Source organism: Elaeis guineensis, chromosome 1 (assembly GCF_000442705.2).
Source record: "Elaeis guineensis isolate ETL-2024a chromosome 1, EG11, whole genome shotgun sequence".
Lineage (NCBI taxonomy): Eukaryota > Viridiplantae > Streptophyta > Magnoliopsida > Arecales > Arecaceae > Elaeis > Elaeis guineensis.
The window spans coordinates 105,609,929-105,626,958 of record NC_025993.2 but is presented as its reverse complement, the minus strand read 5'-3'; the positions used below and the strand labels follow the sequence as shown (position 1 = coordinate 105,626,958).

Below are 17,030 nucleotides of genomic sequence, written 5' to 3'. Positions count from 1 at the left end.
ATATAATAGAGAAGATTTAAGGCTGTAATTTAAAATAACTTAGTATAATATATTTTTTATTACTTTATTGGTAATCATGGTCAATAATAAATAAGTGTTATATGCTTGCTGGATAATTTTTATTAATTATATAATTTTAAATAAAAAAATATTTTATTTAAAAAATTATAGATAATTTAATTCTGGCTGTTGTTGTAACAGAATAATGCCTGAACAAGCGCTTTATTAAATTTTCCGCAACTTAAACGTGAAGCAACAGGGACCGTTATAACGGCCGTTATTTTAAACCACGACGCCTGCCGAAAGATGGACGGGGTGCACCGACACGTGGCGGCCAGTGGGGGCATCTGGGTCGAGGTCGCGCTTGCAGGTCACGAGCGAATGGATTAGAGTACGGGAGCCTTTTTTTGGGAGCTCGGGGGCATATGCAATTACCATTTTACCATCACACTTTTAACCCTCTTTGGTGGAGAAGGCATTTACGGTTCGCTTTAATTTATCCAAGTGTGAAAAGGGTTGGAGGTGACGCTCGTCTGACTCACTCACCACCTTCGATGCGAAAAGGCTAACCCACAGGTGTGGACACGTCGCTTTTTCATTTGTTGGAAAAGGCTGCTTGCTGTGGACGCCGGTAAAGCAGTGAACTCCGGGTTATGACGTTCTGCTGGTACAAGTTGAAGTGAACCATCGGATCTAACGCTCAGTACTCGATGAGTCAGAATAAAGGATGTCCTCGGCCGTCCGATCAGGCCTTGCAACCAATCTTCGGGATCTGTAAGTGAAAAGGAACTCCCTGAATTTTAAGAGATGTGGCCGAAGAACAAAAATATCCTACACGACATGCACGTACTGCTGCAGAAATGAGATTATAATAACTTGCACGACTATGTGGTGCACGCTATGTATGATGATTGAGCGTCGACAATTAATAATAAATAATTCTGATCCAAATACAACAACTAGATGAAACCTAAGCCCATGGCCAAAAATTTAAAAAAAAAACTACCCATTCTTTTTGCAATTTTGTTTTGTTTTCCTGCACGTGCCATTTGTTTGTTAAGATCTAATGGTATTCATATTTAAGGCTAACCATCAGTAAAATGATGGATGAGATCAGCTGCTGCATCATTACGAGGTCACTTTATCAGGCTAATAAAGCAAGGGCACATGTTTCCTTGAACCCAGAATTTGTGACGTAATACAATAATACCAAGCCCAAAAACATAGTGCCGAGCCCATACATGTAGAATGGAGATTCGCAAACATGCAGAAAAGAGTACAAAATACCCAAAGAAAGAACTCCTTCCATATGTTCTTTAGCTACGTCTAACCCAGTATATTTGCTGAAGATCAAGAAATAACGCCTCCATGCCAAACATTCAGCTTGCCAAAAAACAGTTTTGTGTACAAAGTGAAAAATCGCACCAATTGACATGAGAATATGTATTTGATCAAAACTGGAATAGTTAGTGTTTTTTTTTTTTTTCCATATTTTACAATCCGGTCTGCTGCTATTTTTTATTTCTCTTGAATACCTTCGGTCTGGAAAAAAAATATGCTGAATATAATTTTGAGTATAACTGTGACCAGCTCTTGTATAAGGGACCAAAAGAACAAAGCACGCACGCTAACGTTGCAACGTCCAGCCTCGCTCTGCAAGCGCTCCACGGACCCGCCCGGCGACTTCAGCAGCATCATTGAGTGGGGGGTAGCTCCAGCTATTCGAAATCTGAAAAAAATTCAGAAACACAAATGCAATGATTTAGTTGCTGCTGCTGGATCATTAAAAGACTGAGTTCTACCAAAAAACCGGAAATTGTGGAAGTCGTTTTGGTCATTCATGAAAGAGTTCCATCATACCCCAACAGACGGGTCACACTGCCTTCATCAACATGTCATTTTTCATCATATTGAAAGTAATTAAAATATCAAGGCAATGTTGTCTACTGCTCTGGTTCTGAGAGAGGTTACTGGATAACCAAAGGACAGTCTCTAGTCTTTACTGTTCTTCCTTGACCCATCTTGTGGTTGGCTTAACCAAATTCAGTCAAAGTATCCAGCAAAATTTTACAACTTAACATAAGAGCAACGGTGGAAATGTGCTTACATCCTCCAAGCCAGTGAATGGACGCACCAACCGCCGCTCGCGCAGGGCCTTGTGAAAGGCCGAGAATTTCCATTTACAATGCTCACTTCCAACCACATAAACAGGTTTCCTACAAAAGAGGCACATAAAAAATTGCATGCACATGAGCAACTCAAGACACAGTTCACATTTTCCATAGGGGAAGGCAGATTTCAGCATACCCTGTGCTGCAAGCCTCGCTCAACATACTAACTGAATCTGCAGTGATGATGAATGCATCCGCCCATGCCAGATGCCCCATATGTGGATTTGGCTCTGCATGATGCCAAACAAAGTATTGTAAATTAAACACTTGAATTCCAAAAGTTGCAATGCTACCACCATGAAAAATAGAATTTACCTTCACCATCCCAGATATAGATCTTCGGATGATCACCAAGTTCTCTTAATATAATGTCAGACACCTGTCAATTATGATTGAATGGACTGCAAATCAGAATGCTCACAGGTCACATTGAAATGAAATGAGCGGAATCCACATAATGGCACTACCTTTTGAGGTGTCCTCCTTGAGAAAGAAACTCTGACACTTCCACAGCTTGCTAGCACGTTATACAGAGAACTCACCAACTGTTTAGCAAGGTCTGGACCATATCGACAATGCCCTGAAATCACAGTTCAAGTCTGACTCATTTATCAAATAATAGGTGGCTAGGAACTATTACAACCAAAGTAACAAATCCATCCACAAGAGAGGTTAAGCCACTCAGGAAGAAAACAAGATTACCATTAACAAGTCTGGACCTACATTCTCAAGACATGATTTACCTCTCCATTCACATGCTAGGAAACAAACATAAGATTAACAATAATTTATACAATCCATCAGATGCACCCACTAAGATTTATGATCTGTTGAACAAATGTCATAATAAAAGTGCAGGTGCCAGTGGAAAGTGTGCACTTAACTTTATAAGAGTTAACCGTGGCTTTTGAACCTTGGAAGCCAACTCAAGCTAATTTTAAGTTCTAACATATTACCCGCAATTGCCAAATCAAGATTTCCACAGGGAATGTCACCAGACTTGAATCCAAGTGGCAGGGCGGAAAGGAATAGAAAACATGCTCCCCACAAGCCTTTCAATGTACTCCCAACAAAGCCGTCACAGTGACTTTTGCATGTCAATGAATGATATAAGGGTCCATTTGGTTGGGGTATGTGAAATTACAGGGTATTCCTGAGAATCATTTATCTAAGAAAATGAATGCAGAGGAAAATAATTTTTACTACGTTTGATTGGTGGAAAAATTAATAAGAAAAATGATACTAGAAAAAGATTATTACGTTTGATCGGAGGTAATCCTATATAGAAATATGGTCAAATTTACAAATATGCCTATCAACATAAAATATTTTTTAATATCATGACAGCATCGTCTCCAATCATTTCTTTTATACAATGACTATAATCACATAACCTTTTGCATAATGCCATATGCAACTTAATTTTTTGCAAAAGCTCTTTATTGAATGAATTTGGAAAGACATCATAACAAATTCAATGATTATACATATACTCTATTTTCTGAGCTTTATCCTCCTCAGTATTTTCATTGTCATCAATGACTCATTCAGCACCCATGACCTATTGGAAGTATTTTTGTCAAGTATGGATTACTACCTTGGGAATTTACCAAATACCAACCCTCCATGATATTTGTTTTACCTTCTCTCTTTAAAAAAATAAGCATAGTACCCACCAATTTTTTTTACCATCTCTCTCTTCCATTTTTCACACCAAACATGATAATCTGATATGGGATTTATTTTTCCATACCAGATTAACCCCAACCAAACGCACCCTTAAAGCCAACCGATAGACATGTCACAATAGAAGCTTGAATGTGTATTCTTCTAATGGAGTCCCACAGTTATTTGTAGAATCCTTCTCCCTTCTGAGAATTTGAAACAGTTCTAATTTTGCCTAGAAAGGACGTTTTGCTCGTTTACGAACTTTTGATCAAAGATACTTACATGGTACTTAACAACTATTGCAGCCATTAATGCATAATTTAGCACCACCAACTCTCTCGATAGACATCTTGGTCCAAATCTTCCATCATTTGTTTAATGGCTTCATACTTCCACCTTTATTAAGGATTTTTTATATGAGGATTTTTACCCACATTTTGTTTTTAAAAATGGAAAAAAGCAAGGAAAAACAGGGTTTAGTCTTTTTGACATGTAACATGAAAGCGTCCCCTGAAGGCACATCCTGAACTCTAAGCATTCAACAAATATATTTGAAAACAGTAGGGTGCATTATCAACTACTAACGGACAACCAGCTAAAATATATATATACATATATATAGTGAAACTGAAATGGAAAGATAATGATCAATATATGGAGCTTTATTTACTTGGATATATGCTATTATTCAATCACATTATACATGCTTGGACACATAAGACGTGTGTTCACATATCAATAATCCACTATAACTATAAAATAGTTAAAATCTTACAAAACAAAAAATGCAAGAAGTATATGGAAGGTTTTATAGACACTAGCTTATATCTATTAGAAGAACTCAATAACCATTGATTTTTTTTTTAAAAAAAAGGAAGAACTCGAAACTATATATCACAAAGAAGCAGAAAATTACTTGTAGGCCCTCCTATATTGACTACGAGCAAGGGCTTTGGTAGAGGGGCTAACTCATCATGCCAAGCAGCAGCAGCAATGCGAAGTGCAACAGAATCAACCTGATGTAATGCTCCCACAGTAAGGACCTAAAATGCCGCAGCATCAAACTTGTGAGCAAAATAATCAACAACAGACATTTCTTGCAAGGCAATTGGTGGTACAAGGCAGATTTTAGCTTGCATAGAAGCATTTTTGCATCATAAATCAGATACATACCACATTTTTACCCGGTGGTTCTCGTGGAGTTATCCACCGTTGCAAAAACCGGGGGATCTCTTGTTGTCCACTGGGTGTCAAAGCATAGTAATCATGACGAGGAGTTACTACTAAGTCGAACCTGTCAAGGCATGATCTCGGATGTTGAATCTGTAACAACATTAAAGATGACATGAATTGGACGTTCAAAAATAAAAGAAATAGCATCTCAAAAAAAGCGATCATTAACCATCTGGATAATTTGTATCAAGACATTATAATAGAAATTGACAAAAATTAGACTGGAATGGTTTCATACAAGTATCAATGTGAAAACAATGTTCATGCCAATCACAAACCTGAATAAGAAAAACATTTTCTTGTGCTAATCGTTTTATCGAACTCGCTATCGAGACAGTATCCCGACCAGAAGCAACCACTAAAAGAGGACCTTCCCTGAAAGAAAAATTTGTTATCATTATTCAAGTTCATCATTTAGTAAAGAGAAGAATGGCAGAGAGCAAATCCTTCAGTTGTGCAAAGGGGTGTGTGTGTGTGTGTATATATATATATATATATATATATATAGAGAGAGAGAGAGAGAGAGAGAGAGAGAGTGATTCCTTGGAAGAATAGCATCTTGACACATTAATAGCAATTAACAGATTCATCAAGTAATCGGAATGAGATTGTAACAGATTAACACAGCATTTTTTTATAAAAGAAAAAATGGTGGTTCATGATAATAGCTCAGGCAGATAGCAACAGGCATTGTTATCAGACCCAGATCAGAGATCACCCTAGCCAAGGGGTGGGGTTACCAGGTTATCAGGTTGCTGGTTGAAATGGTGGCTTATCAAAAGAGCCAGCTGATACTGGCAACATTCAAGACAACGGCAAATGAGGCAAAATAGGCATAAACAGGTCACACATTTCAGAAAAAAGATGCCCTCAAACTGCAGCAAATAAGAGGCCACTAACCACGCGCAGTTTTGAATTTAAGTTTGAAACCAGCAGCACTGCAAAAAGATCATTGAAAGCTTCCAAACCCATTGAAAACACTAAAAAAGGGCATCAGACAAGAAAATTTAGGATTTCTGTTGGACGACTGTTAAACTTGTTGAATTAGCATTAGCCATTGATGCAAAATTTGAGTACTAAGTTAGCATTTCAGGAACTTTTTTTTTGTTATTTCAGGGTCAAAATTAGTTCCAAATGAAGCTAGGAGTCCAGAATCTAGAATTACAGGGATTCCTAAAGGCCCTAGGATTAGCAAAAAGGTCTGGCAAAGAAGACCATGCACCGAATCATGCACATACATGTTCTTGCAGAATAAATTGAGCTTGCACACTAGCTTGAATGACCTAGTCACCAAACCATGTTTCATTATTTTAGAGCCAATTAGTTGGATGTTCCTCACCATTCACTCCTATTAAAGCATATATTCTCTGTTCATGAGCTTTTCAAATCCATCTTCATAGCTTGAACCCCATGCTGTTTTAGAACTCTGGTGTTTTTTGACATTCCATGCAATTTCCAGCCCCCATGCAAAAGCTGAGGTGTATATGAAGTACAGCCTGGAGTGGCAGGTTGCAAATGTTCAATAAGGGATGAAGGTGATTCAGATATATTAAAACTGTCAAATTTGGAAAGGAGCAATAATGTTGATATTCAAGCAGGCCAAAGAACCCTTTTTAAAAAGTATGACCCTACCTTACAATCTTCAACAAAATCCACAAAATTCCTGATGTACTGATGTTCGAACATAACATCCAAGCTTTCACATTCCATTTCCGGTTTCAATGAATAGATACACAATCTGTGAAATTTCATCTGACATTTTATTACTCACACAAGACACAAGGTTTCAAACGATCACATTTTCAGGGTTTCAATTAATACATATACTATTCATTTGTTTTCAGCTAAGCAATTCAGTTTTGTTCTAAACAATGTAAGCCTTTATCTGTCTCATTAGAATCTTAGTCCGTTTAAGCCAATAATTTAAACTGATCTCCAAACTTTTTGAAACATGCCAAGTATAACGTTACCGTGGATATCAGCAAAGGTTTACATGTCGCTCAGGTTTCGATAAGTTTATGGAATGCCAGATTACAAGCATCCATGTCATTTGGTGATTTTTCCTGTAATTAATGGCAACCTTTTCAGAATGTTAATCATTTTGTTGCAGTACACAATGCTTCCTCAAGTCCTGGTGATTTATCAAACAATATTAAGTGAGACAAACAAGATTTGCAGTTTTCTGTTGTTGATCACTTAGGCACTTCATAGAACTTCAAAGGATGCAATTTATTGAGGGTAGAGAGAAAGGTCTTTATACTTCATAGGAATCATAGGCAAAGGTCAGGGACAGAACATCACTTCTTCCCTATATATTACAAATTTCATGACTATGCCCCTCAACAACAAGCAACTGAAAGTTAGTCCTTGATATAACCGATAGATGTTTGAATCCATTAACCTATATAGGTTGTATATAGCGTCAACTGTAGCAAAGAATTTTGAAGTGATTTTTAAATCCAAATTTTGTAGGAATCCTACAAAAGACAATGCTCTATTTTGCAACATTTTCTTAATGCATAATTTTGAAAATAAATAGGTACTTTAAGAGATGCTTTAGGGTAAGAAAAAAGTGCGTACAGATTAAAAAAAATGCAAGGGAACGATTACTTAATATTCAGAGTCAGGAAAACTCCTTACTTCTCAAAGGATTCACGTGCCATGGCTGCAATCTTTTTAGGATCAGCTTCTAAAACAGCTGATAAGCCAACATTCCCACCATTTTGAGCAGCAAATGGCACCAATTTCTTTCCTTGGAGCGTCATCACAAATCTTGTATTCCCAAATATCTGTCTGATTACGCTGTCTAGCATTTTGTGGAAAGAGACAGGAAGCCACCGAAGCCACTCATTAATTCCTCCTCTCGGTCTGGTAACACGCTGTAAATTTCATCCAGAATTAGAACACATATTAACAGTAATACCACTACCAAAAAGAATATTCAACACTAATCTTGCAGAAGTAAAGGAAGAGGTGGAAAGGACACTGTAACAGACACAGGATGAGAACAACATTTCACTACTAACTGTAGTCTTAACCTTCATTAGAATCTTGTCCTCATCTGCAGCAATCTATTTAACTAAATATCCAGGATTCATATTTGATCATGAACATCACACTCTGATAGTAAATTTGTTATTTAAAGAGCCTAGCAACATGTCTTGTTAGAATTACTGGAACCTATCCAACTAAAACAATGGCGCCGCACAAAGATAAGAAATGTATCATCTATTAAAATACAAGTTTATTTGTTTTATCCCTCTTCCAAGCCTTTATATATTCTCTGTTCCAATAGAATTGGTATCAAAGCAACGTGAAGGAGAGTTGTGAGGGCCATCGTGAATAGTGAGGTGTGAGAGCCACTGTGATCCCACTCGTGACTGAAGATTAGCCATGGCAAATTCAAGTGTTGCTAATGGCTCGTCTTCTTTGTCCCTACCTATTTTGGATGGGAAGAACTACAACAGATGGAGTATCTAGATGCGGATGCTCTTCGATTACCAAGACACACTTAGGTTGCATTTGGTAGCTGGCAATCTATCCAGATTGTTGGCGATTTAATGTGGTAATCTGGATTACTGTGTTTGGTATGCTTTTTAGATGGTAATCCAGATTGCCTTCTTGGTAATCCAGATTGCTTTGGGGAGGGATGACTATCCAGATTATCACTTCTTTGGCAATATTGCAATAAAAATTTTGGACAAAATTATCTCTCAAAAAAATCAAACAAAATGCATTGCCCAACCCTCCCCCCACCCCCCTCTGCGTGCACTCCCAGCCCACGGCTCCATCTCCCTTTGCTTGCCCGTGGCTCCTCTGCCCTTGTCCCCCACCACCCCTCCGTGGCTCCTCTATGTCCGTCCCCACCACCCTCACGGCTCCACATGCACCCACCCCCTCCCCGACCTCCTAGTATCTGTAGTTCCCCACACCCCTCGGCCCGCCACTTCTCCGCACCACCACTACACCCACATCACTTCCATTACTTCTCACAAAAAAAAAGAGCATCCGAACAAAATTATTGGGGGTATTTTGAAAATTTGATTTCACATTACCTGTAATCTGATTGTTATACCAAACATGTCAATCAAGATTTTCAGTAATTTTACTGCAACATTACCTGTGTATACCAAACACAGTAATCAACATTCTTGGAAATATAATGGTAGCAATCTATCCTGAAAGCAATCTATATTACCTTCCAAAATTGCCTAACGATGCACCAAACACAACCTTAATATCGTGGAGAATGGAGCTCTAGAAGCAGGAGGACAAATCACAGAGGCGCAACATCGAGATGCCAAGAAGAAAGATCGTAAGGCTCTCTACTTTATTCACCAAGGAGTTAATGATGTGATTTTTGAAAAGATTGCAGAAGCTACTACAACAAAGCAAACTTGGGACATCCTTGAACGAACTTTCAAGGGTATAGAAAGGGTGTAGAGAGTAAGATTGCAGACCCATACGAAGGTAGCTTGAGTTGCTGCAAATGGAGAAGACAGAAACTACAGCAAAATACATGACCAAAGTCCAAGCTTTATCAAATCAGATGAAGACAAATGGTGAGAATGTGGAAGAGTCCACATTGGTAGCAAAAATCCTGCGAACCCTCACACTCAGGTTTGATCCTATCACCACTGCTATTGAAGAAACAAAAGATTTAAATACTATGACTGTTGATGAGTTGTCAGGCTCCTTAAAGGCTTATGAGCAATGGCTTAATGAGAAGTCAAAAGAAAAGCCATTAAACAAAGCCTTCCGATCTCAAGTTTCAATCAAAGGTGAACAGAAAGAAGATGGCAAACAACAGTCTTTTGGAAATAGATCTTGTGGCAGAGGAGGATGACGAGATCGTGGTGGTGGTAGAGGAAATTATGGAGGCAGAGGCGAATCTAACAATGAATCAGAAAATTATGATGGAAGAAGCAGAGGATCATACAGAGGCCGAGGCTGTGGATATGGAAGACGAAGATATGATAGATCTAATATTCAGTGTTATGAATGCAACAGATATGGTCATTATGCAAGTGAGCGTAGATCAAAAAATCATATTCAACCTGCAGAAGAAGCCCAATTCATCCAAGGAGATGGAGCTGATCATACTCTGTTGATGGTATCTTCAAACATAGAGAAGCCCAACTATGATATCTGGTATCTTAATACAGGTTGCACAAACCATATGACAGGAAGAAGCTCTTTGTGGAGATAGATGAATCAATCAGAAATTCAGTCAAGTTTGTAGATGACAACATAGTGCCAGTCATGGGGAAGGATAAAATTTTGATTTAGTTAAAGAATGGTAATCATGAATGTATTTCAGATGTTTTTTATGTTCCGAGTACGAAGAATAATTTGCTGAACATGGGGCAATTACTTGAGAAAGGATACAAAATGCAACCCAGAGATAATCATTTCAGTGCTTTTGACCAAAAAGGTAAAAAATCATTCTTAAATCTCTTTTGACAAGCAATCATACATTCAAAATAGATATTAAGAATGATGTTTAGCATTGTTTGAATGCAATTGTAAATGATGAATCATGGCTATGGCACCTTAGATTTGGTCATTTGAATTTTTGAAGTTTAAAATTGCTTGCTCAGAATAATGTGGTGAAGGGTTTGCCTGTTATAGATCATCCTAACCAGTTGTGTGAAGGATGCATTTTTGAAAAACAACATAGGAGGTCATTTTCAAATCACAATACTTGAAGACCAAGTAAGCCACTTGAACTTGTGCATTTAGATGTGTGTGGACCATTGAACACTGCTCCACTTGAAAGAAGTTTTATTTTCTAACATTTGTGGATGATTACAATAGAAAGATTTGGGCTTATTTTTTGAAAAGAAAATCAGAGGTTTTTGATGTATTTAAGGAGTTTAAAATATTTGTGGAAAAACAGATTGGACACTCTATTAAAGTATTGAGAACTGATGGTGGAGGTGAGTACACTTGCAATCAATTTGCAATGTTTTGTGCATAGCAGGAAATTGAACATGAGATCACCATTCGGTATATGCCACAGTACAATGGGGTTGCAGAAAGAAGGAACAGGATCATCATGGACGTGGCAATGAGTATGCTAAAAGCTAAAGGTATACTTAATAACTTTTGGGCTGAAGCACTTTCTTGTTCAGTTTATTTATTGAATAGATCACCTACTAAGAGTTTGCAGAATGTAACTCCAGAAGAAGCTTGGAGTGGCTTTAAGCATGTCAGGCATCTCAAGGTGTTTGGCTCCACTGTTTTTGCTCATATTCCAGATGAACTTAGAACCAAACTTGATGATAAAAGTGAGAAAGCTGTCTTTATTGGTTATAAAAGCCTGAAAAGCTTGGTGGATACAAATTGTATAATCCAACCACAAAGAAGGTAATTATTAGTAGATATGTAATTTTTGATGAAACAGATGCATGGGATTGGAATATAAAGAAGGAACTAGATCCAAGAAAGATAGTGCCGGAAGAAAGTGAAGATATAACAGGGGCACAGGCACCTCAAGATGCAGAAAATAATGAGCCAATTCTTATTCAAAGGCCCCCTAGAGCTCAGCAATCACCTTCAAGGTTACAAGACTTTGAGGTAATATCTGATAATAATGTTGATGATGATGGAGAATTGGTCCACCATGCTATGTTTGCATATTGTGATTCAATCATATTTGAGGAAGCAGTGCAAGATGATAGGTGGATTAATGCAATGGAGGAAGAAATAAAGGCTATTGAGAAAAACAACACTTGGCAGCTGACTGATATTCCAACAGGAAAGAAAGCAATTGAAGTAAAGTGGGTTTTTAAAACCAAAACGAAACCAAATGATGAAGTGAAAAAATATAAGACAAGATTAGTAGCAAAGGGCTACGAACAATGGCCAAGAATTGACTACCAAGAGGTATTCTCTCCCGTTGGTAGAATTGAAAAAGTAAATTAATTGTTTCTTTTGCTGCACAGAGCCATTGAAAAATCCATCAAATGGATGTGAAGTCGGCCTTCCTAAATGGTCCTCTTGTTGAAGAAATCTATGTCAAGCAGCCCAAAGGCTTTATCGAGCAAGAGAGTGAAGATAAGGTGTATCGGCTCAAGAAGACTTGGTACGGCCTCAAGCAAGCCCCTCGTGCCTGGAAAAAGATGATTGATGATTTTCTACAAAAAAGATGGCTTCAAGAAATGCCCTAACAAACATGCCCTCTATGTGAAGAAAAACAAAGGTGACATTTTATTAGTCTGTCTATATGTTGATGATATAATTTTCACAGAAAATAATCACTCTATGATCGAGGACTTCAAGCTTGCTATGAAGTTAAGAGTTTGAGACGATGGATCTTGGTTTGATGTCTTACTTTCTTGGGATTGAAGTAATCCAAGCTACAGATGGGATTTTTACATGTCAAAAGAGATATGCTACTGAGATATTGAAGAAGTTTAAAATGTTTGAATGCAATTCTGTGCAAATTCCTATGAAAGTTTGCACCAAATTATCTAAAGCAGGTGATGGTTCTACTATGGATCCAACTTATTTTAAAAGCATAGCTGGAAGTCTGAGGTACCTAACATATACTAGACCTGATATTACTTATGGAGTTGGTCTAGTTAGCAAGTTTATGGAAGCACCAAAGCAATCTCATCTTCAAGTTGCTTAGAGGATCCTGCAATATATAAAGGGCACTCGAGATCATTGTCTCTTCTATTTAAAAATTGCAAATAATCTTATTGGATATTCTAATAGTGATTGGAGAGGAAATCAAGATGATCGAAGAAGCACTACAGGCCATCTCTTGATGTTTGGCTCAGCAGCAATTTCATGGTCGTCTCAAAAACAGTCGGTAGTTGCTCCTTCAACTTGTGAGGCTGAATATGTAGCAATAGCCTCATGTGCATGTCAAAAAATTTGGTTGAGAAATATGTTGAACCAAATTTATTTTAAAGTGCAGAGCCCTACAAAGATCAATGTTAACAACATCTCCACTATCAACCTGGCCAAGCATCCAATCACTCATGGGAGGAAAAAGCATATAGACTTGAGATTTCATTTTCTCAGAGATCAAGTTAATAAGGAAGAAATTGAGCTTGTCTACTACAAATCGGGTGATTAGATCGCCAACATCTTGACCAAACCTTTGAAGTTCGAGACCTTCATCATGCTCAAAAAGAAGATGGGCATGACAAGCATGAAGATTTTGGATTAAGGGGGAATGATAGTGATAATCCAAAATAGAAAATAGTTTTGATTGAATAGTTTTAGGTTGATAAACTTTATCAAAACTCATTGAATTTTAATTTTGATTAGTTGTTTGGCATTTTTATCACAACTAAAATTTGTTTGCTGGTTTGTTTAGTCGTTAGTGGATCTTACTCCACTTGGTTTGCCGAGCCTATAAAGATGGGTGTAGCAAGAGAGAAATGTATCATCTATCAAAATACAAGTGTATTTGTTTTATCCCTCCTCCAAGCCTTTATATATTCTCTGTTCCAATAAGATCCATATGATACGAATATCTGATTTTCGTCTGAACCGCACAGCAAACATATTTTAATTAACTTCATAGACAGAGTATTTGATTTTTATAAGAAATTATCAATTCAGAGAACCCTACCAAGCGAAGGAAAATCAAATAAGTTCTAGCCTTGTCTTAAAAAATAAAAAGAAACAGCAGAGCACAGAAGGAAAATTTTCAGCTTTTCACTAACTAAACAATTTCATTATCGATCAATTATGATTCGAAAGCACAATTTCGACAATGAATCAAATATTATTCACATTATAGAATCCCATCATTTAAATCCAAACTCCAAACTACAACACAATCCAGACCAAAATCTCAACTTTTCAGCTCCACAACATAGATCTTGGTCAGTAAAACTAGATATATCAAATAAACACCGGATACGGGAAGAGGAAGAGATGGAAAGTCTCTCACATATATCGTCTGCTTCTCGGACAGACCGAGAGCACGAACCAATCCAATACTCTGATTCTCCGAGCCAGCAAACCCGTTCCCTATCACAACCGCCCGTCTGATGACATTTACGCCGCCTTCGAAGATATCCGGCATGCCGATGGAGCCGCTGGGCGGCTCCGGAAGCCTGATGGGCCTCATCAGAGATCAATCAACAAACTATACACGACCCCTCCGAACGAACAGCGAGCAAACACGCCCTCTTCTCGAAGTCCTCGCAGAAATTTCGAATAGTTCCGCAAGATTCCAGGAGAGGGAAAGGCAGCATAAGGGTTAGGGTTTTCAAGGTTTCGTGGTGGGTTCCGTCGGGTCCCTTTTTAATTTGGGTGGCAAAAAGCAGTGGCGTTCGCTGGGAGATTGGTTTTTCCTTCCTTCCCGGCTTCTGGAGTCGGTTTCTTTATACGACTTTTATTTTAGTAAGAACTTTTTTTAAAAAAGAGGGCATACCTAATTGCCTCATAGGTTAGGGACTTGATTTAAGAAATGATGATGCGGTTTTGAAACCTTGGTCCTGTCTGGCCATTGGCATGGCTATTTTCATTTTGATAAGACCAAGATATTTGCTAGGTGAACTTATATATAACAATAATAAAACTTGGTCACTTATTTTCTCATGCCATATGGTACATTTTTTTTACATAAAATAGACTCAATGTAGCACCAAATTTAAGAAGAAAGTATTTCTAAAAGATTTATAAAAAAAATTGGATAGCAATTAAATGTAACTTCAGTCTCAACTTTTGCTTATATATCTCTTATAATTCTATTTTCATAATAGACATAAAAAATTATCTAGAGAGCTATTCATTGATGAGTATAATGTAGTATCCTTAGTATCTAACAATAATAGAACTTGGTCACCTATTTTCTCATGCCATGTGACATGTTTTTTTTGTACATGAAATAGGCTCTATGTAGAACCAAACTTAAAGAGGAAAGTATTTATAGAAGATTTATAAAGAAAGTTGGATAGCAATTAGATATAACTTTAATCTTAACTTTTGCTTATATACCTCTCATAATTCTGTTTTCATAATAGATATAGAAAATTGCCTAGAGAGCTATTCATTGATGAGTATAATGTAGCATCACTAGTAACTAACAATAATAGAACTTGGCCGTCTATTTTCTCATGCCATATGATGCACTTTTTTTGTACATGAAATAGGCTCTATGTAGAACCAAACTTAAAGAGGAAAGTATTTGTAGAAGATTTATAAAAAAGGTTGGATAGCAATTAGATGTAACTTCAATCTTAACTTTTACTTATATTACTCTTATGATTCTATTTTCACAATAGATATAGAAAATTACCTAGAGAGCTATTCATTGATGAGTATGATGTGTCTATCATGGTTTCTTTTTTTTTTCTATCATTTTTATCCCTTGTATTTTTATTCATATGAAAAGTAAACTCCTTTGGCATCATTTCATCATCCAAAGTCGATGCTCAACATTTTTGTGCTTGAACATACGCTAAGAAAGATGGAAAAGAAGTGACACAAGGAGAAAAAAGAAAAGATTGCACCAACTACATTTATTTTCTTTATTTGGAGAGATAAATGAGATAAGATTAAAAATGGAATGATCAAAATTATCTATGTTTTCTCTCACAAGCATTACATATGCCAAAAATTGATTTTTCTAATGAAAACTTCTTTGAACCTATCCATGAGACTAATATCTTATTATACCACATTTTATGCAGAAATAATCAGCAAGCTTTTTTCCTTTTTCACAAGATGGTAAATAAGAACTACCTTGTTTGTTCAATTTAGCATATATAAAATCAAATATTGAAAATAATTTATCAGTTCTATCTAATGGTACACTCACAAAGAATTAAAGAAATATTTAATTTTTCATGTGAACATGCAATCTTTGTGCTTCCTACAATCTTTCTTGATAGATTACCCAAAAAAAAAAAAAATCATATTTAGACATGTGACACCTACATTTACTATATCTCTAGTGATTCCCCCCCTTCATGGCTTACATGATCATCTTGATAGATATATTTTTTTTTTTTGCAAAATGCATCTATTATGAATTGGGTCTCTTATCTCCTTAAAAAAAAAAGAAAAAGAAAAAGAACAAGTATATGAAATAAACATAGGCATCTTTTTTATCATCTTACATAAAATATTATAAAAAAATCTTCCAATCACATCCATCTGCCTTGCTGCTCCTGTTTGATTTCCGTGCTTAGGGTTTTAGTAGTGTGGAAATCAACTTATATAGCAATAATACATTGAGCTAGGGATATAGCTTATGTATCTCTAAGCCAATCACCTTTAGAACTTAAAAGCCTATACATATTATAATATCTATAGTAATATAGTACAAGTACATTGTTTTACTCCTTAAACCTAAAACTTGATGATATTCGATCATATCTATTTCCATTCTAATTTGGATCAAAATTGGATAGAAATCTTTGTATCCGATTGAAACATAATATATATTTATAAAATTTGATGGATCTGGATTCAAAATCATTTAATTAAAATTCAGATATCCAATAGAAATAAATATCTAAATAGTATTTAAACTTAGATCGGATGACCTTCTACTTAGATGAGAACTACTCAACCCTTCAACAACACTCAATAATATTTTGTAAGCATCCTAATACAAATATAGTCCAAACAATCTTGGCAAGATAAATCTCTATGCATGTTTAATATTAGTTGCTGGGATATTGTGACCTTTCTGACCTCGGTTGAATCTCCAAAAGGATTTTTGGGATAATCTGATAAGCATTCCTTGACTATGAAGGTTTCACAGAATTACATTGATGATTTGACTATACACAGATTATTTGAAGCTACCTTATGCAACCGACTAACAGAAAAGAATGTCGATAATCTACCGACTAGATGTTTGGTATTGAACCCATCTATTAACCATAATAATGTTAACCGATGACTCAGAATATCAGAAATCACGAACACAGTTATGATGCATGAAAGGCATATTAACTACTTAAAATTAACTGTCTATAA

At 36.5% G+C, this 17,030-nt stretch overlaps 1 protein-coding gene across 1 annotated transcript; it reads right to left on the bottom strand.

The window, feature by feature from the left end:
- Positions 1–1,281: 1,281 nt before the first annotated feature.
- On the bottom strand, positions 1,282–14,348 carry LOC105038275 (mitochondrial fission protein ELM1). The gene is made up of 10 exons (XM_010914025.4): positions 13,987–14,348; positions 7,713–7,951; positions 5,351–5,447; positions 5,013–5,162; positions 4,756–4,882; positions 2,639–2,751; positions 2,487–2,550; positions 2,308–2,401; positions 2,108–2,216; positions 1,282–1,729 (listed from the first exon to the last, which is right to left on the bottom strand). The coding sequence occupies exons 1-10, from the start codon at positions 14,164–14,166 to the stop codon at positions 1,628–1,630; spliced, it is 1,275 nt and encodes a 424-aa protein (XP_010912327.1). The 5' UTR covers positions 14,167–14,348; the 3' UTR covers positions 1,282–1,627.
- Positions 14,349–17,030: the final 2,682 nt, after the last annotated feature.